The 17,048-nt window shown below is 41.7% G+C and overlaps 1 protein-coding gene across 13 annotated transcripts in view; it reads left to right on the plus strand.

The window, feature by feature from the left end:
• Positions 1-17,048, plus strand: part of HDAC4 (histone deacetylase 4) — a 428,940-nt gene that overhangs the window by 408,169 nt on the left and 3,723 nt on the right. For all 13 annotated transcript variants that reach the window (XM_039494525.1, XM_039494524.1, XM_039494513.1 and 10 more), the window contains 3 exons: positions 2,791-2,909; positions 4,678-4,811; positions 15,283-15,367. In XM_039494525.1, coding sequence (XP_039350459.1) covers positions 2,791-2,909; positions 4,678-4,811; positions 15,283-15,367 — 338 coding nt within the window. The remainder of the gene's footprint in view (positions 1-2,790; positions 2,910-4,677; positions 4,812-15,282; positions 15,368-17,048) is intronic.

Here is a 17,048-nt window from a genome sequence, read left to right on the forward strand (position 1 = left end):
TAAGGAAGGAGATTCCACCACCTCCCTAGGTAACCCATTCCAGTGCTTCACCACCCTACTAGGAAAAAGTTTTTCCTAATGTCCAACCTAAACCTCCCCCTCTGCAACTTGAGACCATTACTCCTTGTTCTGTCATCTTCTACCACTGAGAACAGTCTAGATCCATCCTCTTTGGAACCCCCTTTCAGGTAGTTGAAAGCAGCTATCAAATCCCCCCTCATTCTTCTCTTCTGCAGGCTAAACAATCTTAGTCCCCTCAGCCTCTCCTCATAAGTCATGTGCTCCAGCCCCCTAATCATTTTTGTTGCCCTCCGCTGGACTCTCTCCAATTTATCCACATCCTACTTGTAGTGTGGAGGAAAAATAATAATGTGTGTGGAGGAAAAGTTTACATGGCAATAAATTCATTGGGGAAAAAATTAAAATCTGGTCTTTCTGGAGTTATGACAGCAGTTAAAAGCCCTCTGCAGTACAGCAAACGGCAACATCACTCAAATTAGAACGGTGACCCACAACCACTGCAAAAAAAAATATTTTTTCTGACAGAGTAAGGAAAGTGAAGTAGTTTCTTCTATGTGTCTTTATAACAATGCTGATGAACCACCAGTAATAAATGCAGGAGCTCCTTAGATTACCATGGCAATCTTATGTGAGGAAGTGAAACCAAAAGACTTTTGTCAGACCACACACTACTCAGTTCTTTTTCTTTCGCCGTTCTGAAACTTTTGTTGTTCACCTTTAGTAACCTAACCCCAGTTTTTGCTGGTGTACACTGGGATTCCCTTTGACATGGCAGACATTATTTAAAGACCTGTGAAAATTGTACACCACTTGCCATCGGTTCATTGTGCCAGCTTGCAGTATATACTGCTGATACAGTAATACCGTAAAAAGCTTTAAGGAAACTAATATAAGTGCATAGATATGATCACCAGTCCCATTGTGTGCATATTTTGAAGATAGGGTTAATATTTATTTTATACAAAATGCAAAATCACATGCTTGGCTATTAAGGGTTTTCCTAATTAGGAGAGTGAGTTAGAAACTGGAAATAGAGAGTACTGCCATCTCCAGTTTAATTGACATAAGACTTCAGAAAGGTGGAATGTCATTACCCAGTTTCCCCTAGTCATTCCAGGAGTGTCCTGGATTCTTTAATAATCATAGTAATCGTTACATCTTGTCAGAAAAAAGGAGCAGGCACTGGAAAATCCTATTTTATAGGGAATATGAGTTTTGTGTATCCTTCCTCTTCTACCATTCATGTCACTTACCAGTGACAGTGTGGATGATTGCAGTCATTCGAGACAGTTTTGTGAGTGTGTGTGTCTGCTCATTTGCTGTACACTGAATACAAAGTGAGTGTACCATCGAACTGAGCCATTTACAAAGGCATTCATCCAAGAATACTTTCTGGAAGCTTTCCTAATCACGGGATTTTGTGGGTCTGTAACATTTTTATTGAGGCAGCTTTGGTTCTCTGTTTTAAAACGGCATATTTTCAGTTCTACAATGCCTTTAACAGCGAGATTGGCATAAACTGCAATTTTTTATTCCCTGTTCAGCAGCTCATTTTGCCTAATTTTCATCATGACATCTGAATTTTTTTCTAATCTATATTTTGAGTCGGAACTAAGGTTGGGTCGATTTTTAGGGGGCAGGAAAAAAGATAAACCAATATGATAGTCAAGTATCAGAGGGGTAGCCGTGTTAGTCTGGTTCTGTAAAAGCAGCAAAGAATCCTGTGGCACCTTATAGACTAATAGACGTTTTGCAACATCAGCTTTCGTGGGTGAATACCCACTTCGTCGGATGCAATATGATAGTACCTTTGTACGGAATACAACACTGAGATTAGTGTCTGTTGACACTTGCAGAGAAATATTTTCTGTATTCCATTTTAGTTTTATTTCTTGTTCCCCTCTGACATTGTACCACCCTAAAATGGATTGAGTTGCTTTGTGTCTATATAAAAGTAGGTAAATGACATATATATACTTCTTAATTTCAGCAATATTAAAGCTTCCTTTTAGTCTATCCATGTATTTATAGACCACTTGTTTATGGTAACGCGTTATTGCCAGCTTTCGATCACTTGCTCTATTACTAGTTGAGTGGCGGGTTCTATAAAGGAAAAGACAGACATTGTGGTTTTCCTCTGTCCCAGCCACACACAGCTCTGCACTGGATAGTGCTTGTGGCATGCCAGCCTTTAATTATGGTTAATGAAAACTGTGGGATGGAAAAAATAAGTGCCTTTGCAAATGCTGGAGAAGCATCATTGCTGCATCTAGGGAGACAAATGCCATACAAGGAGGTTATTAAATTATGGCTTTTCCACTTAGTCACTGCCATTTACCCTATCCTTTCCCCTTTCATCCCTCTCCCCATCTCTAACTTGACCTCCAGTACACAAAGAACAAAAGGTCTGAGATGACCAAACAGAGAGTCAGTCACGCCTGGAAATCTAAAATTTATTGCATGGTGGGCTATTTCCCTATTTGGATTGTTATACTGTTAGTGGTTGAAATAATCAACCCCACTGAATAAACAACATTACAAACTGGCATTGACTTCAGAACAGAACTGCATGATACGACATACCAGTGTGCTCTGTTAACCAGTTCCTAGTGTTCTCATCGTTTGAGCAGAGAAAAGGGGAAGTGACCTTTGCTAACTTAAAAAATAGTGCAATTCATAATTGTTTGCTCAGGGTGATCTCAATGTTCCTTGATTCAGTCAAGAGCCAGACAAAATAATCAGTCTGCCATTGTTACATTTTTGTTGCAGAACGGTAGTAATGCCAATTGCCAATGAATTTGCCCCAGATGTTGTGCTGGTGTCATCTGGTTTTGATGCAGTGGAAGGCCATCCTACGCCTCTTGGAGGATATAATCTATCAGCAAAATGTAAGTTGCAGCTTTACAACAGGGCAGATCCTAAACTGGTGTAAACTATCATTGCCCCATTAACTTCATTGGAGCTGTTACAATTTACGCCAGGATTCTGTCTCTTCGTCTTTAAATGTAAACATTTTCAGAAGTCTGTTTGTACCTTTGTTATTTCATTGTGTAATACTCGGCCTCCTGGCTGAAGGGTGAAAACATTATCTAAAGTTGTGTTTATTTCAGGCTACCTAAAAAAAATAACATGAAAAATTCTTCTTCTGTTGGTCTATTGGTGCATCTTATTCTTATAAAACACGATTCTTACTCCATTCTAAATATAGAAAAAGATACTTGCCAAATAACAATAAGTGTGACTTTTTGCTCATGCAGAAATAAAGAAAAACAAAATGTGAAAAGCAAGCAGAGTGTGTTTAGCTGTCCATTCTTTCCTCCCAGACTCATTGTAAACAATTCAGGTTGATGATTTTACTCTCTGCCTTGGCAAAAGGTTATATAATTCAGATCTCATTCTTTTTCTTTGGGATTCACACCGTGCATTGCACAAACGCAGAGCCAAAAGCTTTCCCCTGTTAGGCTGGTGTAAATCTGGACTCTTTCCATGTAATTCAGCAGAAAACAGGATTTGACCCACAGAATCTAAAATCAGAAGGAATTTTTAGGGTTTTGTTGTCTGTCCTTAAAAGTCCTTTTAAAAGTTTTTAAAAGGAAGTAGAAGTCATGACTTTAATAAAAAGATTTAAGTGAAATAGGAGAGCTGTAAGAGACAAGTTATTTAAAGGTATCCCCAAACACTTTGAAAATGGTGATACCTTGTTTGCTTTTTTGTTGAATTTCTCTAATTGTATACAGCTCTCGTAATATGTAAAATTGAGCTAAGAGGAATTATTATGTAGTTGGTTCAGTCAGTGGGTTTTGTCCCAAAGCTGTTCATTAATACATTACAATACAATACAATACATACAATATAGTTGCTGCAAAGGTGCTTGTGAGCCTTAGTAAAATAGAAAATAGAGAAGTCTGAAGGAGGAGGTAATGCATTGGGGTTTTTCAGATTCTGAATCTGTCATTTAATCCGTGTGGGTTTTTTTTTTTTTAAAGTAGAATTAAATATACTGTGTGTCAAATGATCAAAGCCCGGGTGCCCCAGAGATTTTTATAGCGTGTTGTATATGTGAAGAAGCTGATACTGAACATTAGATGTCAGATACCCGTGGAACATTATAATCCATTTTTTTCCCCCACAAATAGAAGCACAAGCCACAGGTGGCTGTTTTTTTCCCCCGCTATCTCCTATACTGCATTGATTCTGGAGTGCATATCATATATAATATAACATAAAGATCAGATAAGGTACAAGTGACCTCCTTCTCGTCTCTTTCCTTCCCTCCCAAAGTGATTATTTGCTACTATAATAATTCAAAGCATTAAAACAAAGTGGGGCAAATTCTGACCTCAGTTCTGCTGGTGTAAATCTGAAGTAACTCCAGTGACGTTTATGGAGGTACTCCAGATTTGCACCCGTGTGAGATCAGAATCTGTCCCATAATGCATACATGTAATCGGATCCAAAGGGCAGCCATAGCTGAAATTCTGAAACGAATGTATTAAAATAAAACCTGGCTTATATTATGTGTTTAGTCCTCCCAGATCCCTTGTGGGTTTTTTAATATGATGTAATTCCTTTTATAATTCTTTGATCCTTTGCCAGGAGTCTGATTCCACTGTCAACCTTTGCCCTTTTGTTGCATTTCCTGTTTCCCTGTTACAGGCTTTGGGTACCTGACGAAGCAGCTGATGGGATTGGCCGGAGGTCGAATTGTTCTGGCCCTCGAAGGAGGTCATGACCTGACAGCCATTTGTGATGCATCTGAGGCATGTGTTTCTGCTTTGCTGGGAAACGAGGTATAAAGAAAACTAAAGGCACTGTGAATGGCTGTATGTTGACAAATTTAAGATGCTACAAGTTCAACAACTGTATTGCAAAGCTGAAAATTATCAAAGTGCATTTTGCCAGCATTGATTAGTAAGTTCCTAAACTTCTGAAACTTTGATCTTTGTTTTTAGTCCTTCCTTTAAAGGAACAGTATCAGTGGAGAGCACCGATAAGTTTTTTAAAAAGCTTACCTTGCCACTCTTATCAACAAATTAAATAATAAGAATTGAGTGACTTTTAAAAGCAAAATTTGTTTTTGCCACTTGTTTGTATTTTGCATTTTCCTCATCCTGGACAAGGACAACAAATTAGTCATCCAAATAAATATGTCTCTGGCCATCCTCTGGCCCTTTTTCTCCTCATTGCTGTCCTTACCCAGTGCAGTCAGGATAGTGCCCTTTGTGCTGTTTGTTTCAATATTTCATTCCGTTTTATTTTTTGCTGCCCACAGTTTTTCAGTGTGCTGCAGATTTCTGTATTGAAAGTGCCTAGCAATATTATGGAAGTTGTCAGTGGAAGGGCTGGAGTGTTTGATAGCTGGACTGGGGACTATTTAAGCTGTTGGGCCCCATGGAAGTGTGAAAAGCAGGTCTAGTTCTTGACATCCAGGAAACAGTTGAACCTTTTGGTATGGGGAAGCCACTTCCCTTTCTGTTTTGGGTAGGGGAAATAAGTGTATGGAGGGAAGGAATAGAATTCCTCATTCCCCACCCCAGCAACTTTTGATGGCAACCTTATTGCTCCCTGCCACTGCATCCAGCAACAAGAAATAAGTACATTCTAGTTGGATGTTTCTACCAAAATTATCAGCAATGAACTAGTTAACATTAGAATTGTCAGACTGGAGCCCTAGGAAGTGTCCACTATTAGCTCAGAAGATGTCATTGTAGCAAAAGCTCTCAAGAGCCTTTCAAAAAATCAGTGTTGAAGATGAGTGAAGAAAAGCAATATCACTTCTATTCATTGCCTGGATCATACACAGCTGAGACTTGCAGCAGCATGTGAAAGTGATTAGATCTATTTTCAAACTGGAGCTATGCTATTAAAGTGGGATATCATCACAGATTGAATCAGTGTGCTGGGTGAATTATTTTGGGCTGTCTTTTCGATTAAAGGATCACCATGCATACTTTGCAGTGTATTTAAACACAAAGGTCTATTTGTCATTCTGCATGGGATATGCATGGATAACTCCCATGCAGGGCTTGGTAGATCTACATGGTAGATCTACTTACCCATGCTCAATACAACTGCAAACTGATGACATGAAGGCCCCTCATTCAGTGAGTCCTGAGACATCCAGACAAATATGTCATGAATTCAAGCAATCTTGAAAGGCCCGGACGTCCCTTAGAGGAGAAAAAGAAGCAATCATGACAGCCTCATGTGGGATAATATAGTGAGGAGCACCCCTGAAGGCCACTTCCTTGGCTTCCCCAGAGAGCGAGTCTGACTGCCTATCAGGTGAAGGAGGATGAGGAGCCCTTGCCTTCCTTGGAGAAAGAGAGTTTGTTCTCTTGTCACCCCTCCTTGCTGAAGAGACGACAGAGGCAATAGGTGGAGGACTATAGGGCCAAAAGCCTCCAGGTGCAGAGCCATATGGAGGAAAACCTGAGTAATCTTTCAATTCTGGAGCTGTCTAAGTTGAGAATCATGACTGCAAAGCTGACAAGTCATAAACCTCTTTGATGTGGATCTGCAATATAATGACAAGGGACCTGCTTTTCACTGCTCCAAGAAGTCCACAGTATTGGGTTTGATTCTGCATAGAAGCATGGGTGACATATATCTGATAAATGACTGCTCCAGCCAGCTCCATAACTGTGGAGTCCAAAACATTAAGGGCATTTCTGCAAGGAGAAAGATGATTCTGGAGAAGATCTCACTAATAAATCCAGCGGACCCTGGTGAGAATAGTCAGGACATCATAATGCCTGTTCCGAATTCTCTGACTTCCCCTCTACCAGAGCCTTCAAAGGCTGTTGATTCCTTGAGCTTTGGCTTGGCAGATTTGTCACATGCCCCAGTGGGGATGATTGAGCCAGCCAGTCTCTACCCAAGCAGCTCTATCCTTCTTTTGGCCCCTAGTAACTTGGGAACCAGCCACACTGGCATCCCACCCCATTCATTGGTATGATGCTTGTCAGAGCCCCTCATTCTCTTGTACTACAGACTCTCAGACCTCTCATCATCAGAGGCGATTTCCTTGGCTTCATCCAAACCTTGGATCAAAACTGCTCTTCTGCAGCCTCCCACCTTTGCAGAACACACAGTTTAAAGCTCTGAACAAGCATTATTCCCCAGTGATCAACTTGGTTGGAATCATTTTTTATAACACATCTTTTTGAGTTTAAGTGCTCTGAAGATTTTATTTACCTATATTATGTCTTGCCCGTAATCACTTTGCTAAGTTGAAATGGTTCATATATTTAGACAATTTAAAGAAGAATGTTTGATTTGTTGTGTTTTGGTGGGTTTTTTATTTTTTTATTTTTTGTAATTACATCAGAATATCCGTAAAGAACTTAAAAGCTTTTAAGGATGGACCTGTTCTTGGTTTTGATAAGCTGGTTATAAGACTGTGCAGATACCAGGACAATGTTCTTTTACTTACACACATCAAAAAGCAGGAAGCACTGGTTTTATCAAGGTCTTTTATAAAATCTTTTTAATGCAAGGAAGTTGGAGTGAGCCACCGTTGCTGTATCCTGCGGGCCCTTTGATGAAGTTTGATATACAGTGTGTTAGACAATTTTGCATGCACGCACATGGACAGCCAGCTGTGGATAGCAACAGGCTGCAGGGGAAATTTGCTAACTTAAGATATGACTAAATTATGTAGCGAAACAGAAGGAAATGAAGGGGGAAATGCAGGCCTCACAAGCTGAAATTAAATTCATCAGCTGAAATTAAAATTTTAATTTTAAGAAAATGTCTGTGTGTGGTTGCAAAGCCTAGAGCCAAGGATAATTCCCAAGTGTTAGGGAAATTAAAATATAGTTGTAACTGCAAGCTTTATGCACTTCAGAATATTTTAATGTAAAATGATTTAGCAGCATCAGAAGTTTAAATTTTTTTTAGTTGCCATTTTTTGATTTGTTCAAAGCCACTACAAATAATTTGACTATTGTTGGAAAAAATAAAGGTTGTGGAGGGCAGGATCCACTGAGGACTTTTTCAATTTATGTAACTTATGGCCAATAGGCTGCAACTTTTATTAGAGAGCATAATGGGATGACGCCTAAAGGCAACATTTGCTACCAGTTCCGAAAAGCAGGGGAGGCAACAGCAGCACAGAACAGACACCTGGCCTCCCTCTACCTTCAATATTCAGGTACCAAACATGCTAACTATCCAAGCTCTACCAGGCCACCTTTATTTCAAAGCCCATGTCTACCTGTGTTTTTACACGATTTAGATACTAGGCAAGTTACTGCATCTGGAAAACATCAAATGTTGCAATGAGATCTGAGAGTTTGCTGAAGTACCAGCCTTTCCCAACCACTCCAAGGAAACCAAACCACCATTATCCCCGCTGAATATAACCGCCACCTGGGAAGCAACCTTTAATGTACTGGACTCTAGTGTAGCTTGTATATGCCACCTGCAAATCACCCAGTCAGTTTTCAGTACACTCCCTATTTCAGTGTTACAGGTTACATCTGAGGTTGGATTATCGTAAGTAATCCACTCATACCTCAGCATCTTTCCATAAAAGAAAGCACAAAAACACTCCATTCCCAGTTGATGTCTTTCCTGGCATGGTCCACCAATCCGTTGGCACATCTTCAGGAGAAACTCAGGGCTGCATTTCAGTACAGTCCAATATCACATAACCCAAATGAGTAATTTGAGGTTTACCCACAATCAAATGGGGTGGGATGGGGTCATTAGCTGGAGCTTGCACATGATGGTAATCTGACAATTCCATGGCATGCGCCACCAGATGCTCCGCTTAAAACTGGATTCTGTCCAAAAGGGAAGCCAAGCTGTGATTGCTGGTGCTGAACAGCTGCTTGTACACGGTGAATGTTGCTGTTGCTTAAAATCCAAACTGTATCTGAACTGAAACAGTCTTTCCAAGGTTAGGAGAAAATGCAAGCCCAGGGTCCCAGCCAGGATGCAGAATCATAGTGCCAGGACAGATAAGTATGAAGGGTTGATTGACCCGTCTGGAAGAGGGGACGCTGTGTCCTGTCAGATGTAATCTTGAACCTAGCGGAACACTTCCCATCCAGTTCCTGAACATCTTGGTTAGGGAGCCTGGCCACAGCAATACGGGCAGCGATACCTATCAGGAATGAGAGAGACCTCAGTGCTCCATGGGCTGAGTTCACCAAGGCCAGTTGTACCCTAAGAGTAGCAAAGTGTTAGTACTGCATGGGGGAGGGAAGTAGAGTTACCAAGCAGAGACAAGACGGTATTGTCTACAGGGTGCCATGGCCTGACATGGCTGTAATAGGGCAAACCAGCTCACTAAGCACCTGCCACAGGGGAACCAACAATCCAACATCCGCTTGGTTCATTTTGAAATAACATTGTTGCCGGCCAAAACTTCAGGGATAAGAGAGATCATCCATGAGGAGACTGCCAGGCTGAGGCCTGCTTCAAGCCCTAATCACCAGCTCACCACCCCCAGTGCACCACGAAAGACTGCAGAAAAGATTGCCTGAGAGAGGAGAGACTGTCTCCAAGACAGTTGTCTGGACAGAGCTATGTAATACTTTGTAACAAGAGGTTTGGCACTCAACCTACCCCCCTCCATCCTCCACAACATGAATCCGCTGCAGGTATCTGAACAGCCAGCCAACCACATAACATGGCTGTCCGTAACCAGCCACCTCAACACATCCGGGTATGGCATGAAGGAATGAGTGAGGTAGTGTTTCTCCAGCTCAGCAGTGAACTGCTCTACTTGGTGAGGGAGACTGGCTGAAAAATCCTAAGAACCTTGGTCACCCTACACTGAATGAAATGCTCAGATCTGGCCTGATATGGCCGCAAACACCGTTGGTCATTCCTCAGTGCCACTCTTGTCAAACACCTCCAGGGCATGGTTGTCCTGGCTTCGCTGTGGGCTCTGGCCACCCCTCTCAAGCAGCTGCTAAAACCGCCTCCTGAAAACAACAATCAGCAATGCTATTAATACATACAGCCATGCCAGGCTCTGAAAAGACAGTGTAAATGTTACACTCTGGATCATGAAGGGGGAAGGTCCTGACCAGCTTTGGAACCTTGGAAGGGGTCCTGCACATTGGATAATAAACCGTGTGAACTTCAGCCTTTTTTCTGTCCCACAGCTCATTACTGACGTGGTAACAGTCACTGGTATTGAGGAAGCAAACTCCAGTGAAGATGGAGTAGTGTCAATCCTCCTAGAAAACAGGGCTACCGGTAACAGAGTGAAACTGCCTGGGCCGGTCCTCAGACCCCACACACACAGTCTAGTGCCAGCTTTGGTAGTCATGCCCCTTAAAATAAAAGGTTTTAAACATAACAAACAAGCTGTCAATAAGCAATTGTCTTAAACCTCTTCCTAGCCCATGAAGATGATTTCCTACAGCTCTGCTTCAAACGTGGATAATTTCACTGCTCACAGCAGTCACATCATAAAGAATAACACACAGACAGAGCAGCTGCTAGGCTACAGCTCAGAGCCCAGCACTGCCTTTTATAATGCCGAGTGCACTGCTACATCAAGAGAAGTTGAGGGTATTCGTAAAGAGCTCAGTACAGTTTTGTACAAATGAGATGAAGAGGAAGAGTTTCTTCCAGAGTCAAAAACAAGCACTTGGCATAAAACAAGAATCAAATATAAATTGGTTCAGCCTGTATCATTTCTAGTAGGCAGATTTTTCAATTATACTAATTTTTTTGACCTGGAGAAGAGTTCTGAGAAACTCAAAAGCTTGTCTCTCTCGCCAACAGAAATTGGTCCAATAAAAGATATTACCTCACCCACCTTGTCTCATAGATATTTTTTTTAATTTGGGACAAAATTGATTCCAGCGCTCATTGAACTACCATACAAATGGCAACCAAATAGTCACAAGCCAGGGCTTTGGGTGGAGGAGGGGGTCTGTGGCTAAGCTGTGGTACTATGAATTATTGGCTGATAAATTGTTGTTTTTATGTTGCTAGGCGGTGGCCAAGGTCTTCAAACATGGCTAGTGAGTGTGGGTGCTTCCATTTGTGGGCGCCCAGCCTCAGACATGTTAAAGGAGCTCACTTTTCAGTGGTCGGACTTTCTGAAAATCTAGCCCCGAAGGGGTGTTCCAGGTTGGGCACTGGAAACAGCAGTCATTGTTTGAAAACCTTGGCCTGGGAGTTTAACTAGTTGTCAGAGCATTTAGAACTTATGTGAATGAAAGCCAAATAATGTGTATAGCGCACTGCAAGCTGTGCAGGCGCAGTTCTGCCTGCACAGCCCAATCCTAGCAAGTAGCCCGCAGCTGTTCCAGTTCTCGTTTGGGTAGTGTTGTGAATTGAGCTAGATTGCATTGTAGTCTTGTGCTACCACAAAATTAACATTACATACTAATAAAGGGAACTAATACCCACAAAGGTATTAGTTAAAAGTTAAAAGAACAACAAACAGCCAAACTCTTATTTTCCCCTGTAATATACTCCAGATCTGATCTCTGTTCCAGAGGGGACATACTGTTCTGCTAGCATGATGTAGCATGAACACCTAACATACCCCTTTCAGAATCATGGCTATGCCATATTAAAATATTTGTAACGTTCCTGCCTGTGGGCAAAAGAGGCACTCCCAGAATTGGCAGATCCCGTGCGCTCAGTGTGCACCTTGGGGTATCCTCTAAAGATAAAGGGGCTCCCCCAGCTCCTTGGACTCACTTGGCAGCACAGCTCCATGGAAAAAGCCTTTATAATCACAGTGTGTTTTATTTGAAGCAGGATTTTTCAATCTTAATGGGAACTGAAGCAAGTGCTGTAGGTATAACAATAGTAGCCGAAATGCCTTGATTGACATTATGAAAGGGGAAAGGATGCTGTAGCTTTTGAGGAGCATTTTTTCTGACCCTGAACAGACTTAACTCAGTATAAAATGTTAGCCCCCAAAAAAGTTTTTGCCCCTCTGTATACAAAAAAAAAAAAAGCCGTCGTACTGCTGTCCCTGGCAACATCTGGGGCTGTTGGAACAAAATGAGATTGGTTAGTGCTGCATCTCTCACTTCCTGCCCAGACTCTTTGGCTAAACAAACCCTTTGACAGAAGTCCATTTGTTCTTGATTTGTGCACACGGGAGAAGGAGGGGTTTTGACATTTTCTTGCTCAAATCTCCGCACCCTCGTTCTCTGCGTCTTCCAACGTCCAAACTGATGATATGAAAACATTAGGGAAAAGAGTGTCGCTTTGAACAGTTTAATGTGTGTTTTTTAATTTTTTGTATTGGTTAAAGGCTGTAGGATCAGAATGGGATATGGGCAGAGTTTTTGATCGTGCTAGTTCTCATGCCACAATTGAATTATAGGGCCCTTTGCTACAGAATACAGTGTATTGTGGTGCTATCTGGTTCTCCCCCCACCCCCATGTAATTACTTGAAATGTAGCTTCTAAGTCCTGCTAAAGGCATATTGCTTTTTTGGTCAGCTGGCTGCCCTTCCCCACACAGCTCCTCCTGTCTGACATTGGAGTGAAAGAGTGTGGCTTTCCCAGTGTCAGCATATTGACGGCATGCTTCTCGTTTGAAAGTTTGGAATTCCTTTACAGTGAACAGTTTTGGCCTTCTTTTTGTCTGACATGTGGAAAATCTATTCCAGAAAAACAGAAGGAAATGTAATCAAGGGAGAGTTTAGAGGGGGGGTTTCTATGCTCCCTTTCCAAACTTTCCTTCCCCTACCTCCATGCACCAAAAGGTTCTGTGCATGCCGAGTGAAATGGTCTATGCACTGCGTGCCATTTACTTCTAAGGGGCGTGCTCAAGAATTTTTTCACAGCAAATGCATTGTTAATGGAAATTCACTATTCACTAATGCACCAAATTAAATCTGACCCCTTGTAACATCTGCAATATACTTACCCACGGTGTGGGAGATGGCTACAGGTCCTATGAAATAGGACAGCCTGCATATGTTTAAACTTGAATTATGTTATGTTTGAGATTGTTGGCACTCTATTGTGTTAGATTCTAAACATTGCTGTTCTCCGTGAGGCCTGACCTAAGAATTATTGCCCAGTTAGGGAGTGATTGTTTCTTTTAACCAACACAGCTATGCCGCTGAAATCCCTAGCGTAGATGCAATTGTACCAGTGTAACTGTGCATATACAGGCCAGGTCTACGCTATAGATTTTTGCAAAGCCAGATTGATTTTGGTCACAGGTGTGAAGAAGTGTGATTTGTGACTGGCATAGCTGTGCCACCGAAAGCCTCTAGTATAGACGGAGTTAAAATGGCAGGACTGAGCTTTTGCTGGTATTGCTTATTTTGCTCAGGTCAGCGAGAGGAGGAGACTGAAATAAGCTAAGCCAGCAAAAGCTCACCTTTGCCAATATGAGCTGTGCCTACGCTAGGAACGCTTGGCCAGTATAATATACTGGGGTAGCTATATCAAAAAGCACTCATAGTATAGACCTAACCAAAAGTAGAGCTTATGCTGTTTAGGGGACCTGTCATCAGCGTATTTACGCTGATACAGTTGCATCCACCCCAGATGGTTTTGCCAGTATAACTATACCCTCGTCAGAAAAGCTTCTTTGAGTTACTCTAGTTGCTAAACATTCACACATCTCTCTTTAGGGAAACAAAGACGTTCCCTTGCCTCAGGTATTAACAAACTTTTTTTTTTTTTATCATCACGAGGGTTGACAGGTGTGAGTTTGGATAAGAACAGAGACACACAGTTCATGTCCTGTCTGCATTTAGAATGCAAAGGCTCTTGAGCCCCAAAAGACATTCTTATGTGCACATAGTATAAATTCAGATGCAGGAACTTTCTAAAAGTTCTGTATCACCTTTCAACTTGCAGTTTCAATTCTGTCACATTATTCTCATTGTTTCTCACTATTTAAGGAGGACGGGAAAGAAACCAACATCACAGAGAATAAGGTTCATAACACAATTCTCTACACACAGTAACTTTAGCACAAATTTCATAGGCATTAAATCCATATGTTAATCTTCCTCTGCCCTGGTAAGATTGACCCAGCAGATAGTAAGAGCTACAAAGAACTCCTTATGGAGGCGCTACCGGTGGCTTTGTACTAAAGGTTTTGTGGAGTTTAGAGTTAAAGCAGGGTTTCAATTCCTTTGTAATGGACGAAAAGTCATGTTTGTCATAACCAAAATTAGGACATTTACTCGGACGGCACAAATTTGATTTTTGGGAAGGTTACAAGTAAATACATTCATTGGATTAGGAGTTCAAAGGAATTTAAAAGTTACTCTTTTGGCTGGTATCTAACTTTTTTTCCAGGTCCCTTTAACCTGTATATGGCTTTGGTTTTACACTTCAGACTTTACGTAGAAATAGATCTACATAGTATCTTATATACAGGCTTTAAAAAAAAAAAACCCAGCAAAGTTATCAGCATCCTCCCTCATTAATATTTCTCTCTGCGCCCCAGTGACTGACAAATGAAATATGTTTGTTGACAAATGAAAGGTGGGGCAGACTGTAGAACAGGGCTCTGCCTAGCTCACCAAAGCAGAGTAGCTATTCTGAGAGTGCTTATGACTGTCAAAGCTCAGGCATCCTTTCCAGTTGCGCATGTTCGAAGATCCTTAAAAGCAGGGCTCCTGTCCTGCAGTGTTTCTGAGCTGGACACTAGTGGAGCTCTTGCCCTGTGGACCTTAGGAGGCATGTAGATATTCACAGTCTGTGGCTGGCAGCATCCTTGGGCCACACAATGGCTCATGGCAATGGGGGCGTAGTGGGGAGGTATCCTGGAAGAAATAGAAGAAGATGTGGTATAAGAGGTCATGTGAGAAGGAGGTTAGAGAATAGGCTGGGAGGTAGGAGTCACTCAGATTTAAACTGGATTGGCGCTTGTAACTTTTTTTTAATATTCTGCACATACAGATTTCTGGGGGAGCTGATAGATGGCTCATGCCTTTGAAAACTCTCATCCAGAGCCTAAACTTCTCAAAAAGTACCACTACATGTTCATGGCAGTGAACAATTTAATTCCCCAAGTTTTCTATTCAACTTCCATTCATTACATGTAGTACAGCTGTAAGGCTCTGTGTGTCTGTGCATGCACATGCAAAACTGAAGTATACAGTAATGAGAAGACCGTTTAGAAAGTTTTGATATCCAGAATTTTAAGTAGGATCAGATAATGAGAATCAAAGGAGGGGACTTGGGCACTCAGTACAGATTACAGTATATACAGTGTCTTGAAGAACGCTTGGATACAGAGTATATACAGTAATATACATTTAAAATTCTCTGCTATTTCTATTCCATTTTTTTCAGCTTGATCCTCTTCCAGAAAAAGTCTTGCAGCAGAGAGCAAATGCCAATGCAGTGCATTCCATGGAAAAAGTAATTGAGATACACAGTGAGTATATATAAGCTTGGCTCAGATAATTCTCCTCTGAGCTGTCTCAGACAACACTATTTTGACACCTCCATCATTGTAACGATGATAGTAAATAAATTCTCCCGAGGTCTGCTAGATTTGCTTTAGCTGGTTTGCTGATGGTCAATGTACAGTAAACACACCCTGTGCAACCACGAGCTGAACATGCAAGATGCAGAAGTGCATAACTGTGTAAGAGTGTCTACACAGCTCACAGCAGCAAGCCTCCCAGTACAGGCTGATAGATGTGGGCTCACACTAGCTCTCTAAAAAGAGCTGTGTAGACAGTGTGCTTCAGGCTGGAGCTCAGGCTCTGAAATGCCCATCCACCGGGAGGCTTAAGGCACAACTTCAAAGCCCTGTCTATGCAACTGTTCTTACCATGCTAGCAGAAGCCTGACTCACTGCCCCAGGCTGTGTAGACATACCCGTAGTGTTCAGACAGCAAGATGATTTGTTTATCTTTTGGTTTCCTTTCTCACCCTAACCCAAAACCAACTATAAACCCAAGTGATGCATTTATCTTAGTAATCGTACACATAAAGCAAATTGTCCTACTGTTGGTGAAGAAATTGAGGTTGGGGATAATTTGTTAAAGGAACTAAACACAGGTTAAAAGGTCAAGTTTCCTCCTTGTGCTGTGTGTGGTGGGATGTATGGGTAGTGCTTATGTGCAGCCTCTCGTGGCTGTTGAAGAAGTTGAATTGGGAATTGTTACAGCATCTAATTAAGACTGAACATTAATAGAAGTTAAACCCAGCGTTGGGTAGAAGTGCTGGAATTGTAGGCTTGCCTATGCTTTTAAAAATAAAATGCTGCCCTGTCAGCATGGAGCACTTTGAACTCTTCTGCTAATGTTGTTTATTTGTAGCTCCAAGGGACCCCAAGCTCAATTGGGGCCCCAATATGCCAAACACATACACACAGGAGATCCTGTCCCTAGGTTAGCTTATAATCTGAACAGAGAAGACAAACTGGAGAAGGAAACCATTTTACAGGTAGGGAACCAAGGACCTGAGAAATTAAGGGCAACATTTTCAAAAGTGAATAAGTTACTTAGGAGCTTTAAGTCACATTGGAAGTTATTTGGACTTTGGCTCCTAAGTACCTTAGTCACTTTTGAAAATGGCTCCTAAACCATTTGAGTGTTTTTGAAGTTTGCCAAAGTGTCTTGCCCAAGGTCCCACAGGCAGTCTGTGGTGGAGTCAGCACTTGAACCCATGTCTCCAGTTCAGTGCCTTAACCACAAAACCGTTCTTCCTTTTTCCATATATTCTTCCTTTGCTCTAAATTTCTGAGGATTAAGAGTCCAGCTGTCCCTGCTGCTGCTTCCTCACCTAAACCTAGCTCGGGTTGGTGATGTTATAAACTTTTTCACAACCAGGAATTACAAGGTTTCCAAACCGCCATGGGGCTTCAGGAGAGGAATGAGCAGCAAAAGCAGGTGAACTCTCCATTTAATATCTTCCACCCGTCTTTAGCCGTTCAAAGCAGAAGAGCAGTTTCATTCACAACCAGTGATTCAGCTCTGGTTTTGGATCCAAAGTTTGATTGGAAGGATGCTGGTGAAGCATATTCAACAAAGTCTTCAGCAACGCTGGGCAGAAGTTCTTCCAGCACTGAATGGCCATAGAATCCAGGGTTCTTGGCAGACAGTAAT

The sequence above is a fragment of the Mauremys reevesii genome, linkage group 11, assembly GCF_016161935.1.
Source record: "Mauremys reevesii isolate NIE-2019 linkage group 11, ASM1616193v1, whole genome shotgun sequence".
In the NCBI taxonomy this organism is placed as follows: domain Eukaryota; kingdom Metazoa; phylum Chordata; order Testudines; family Geoemydidae; genus Mauremys; species Mauremys reevesii.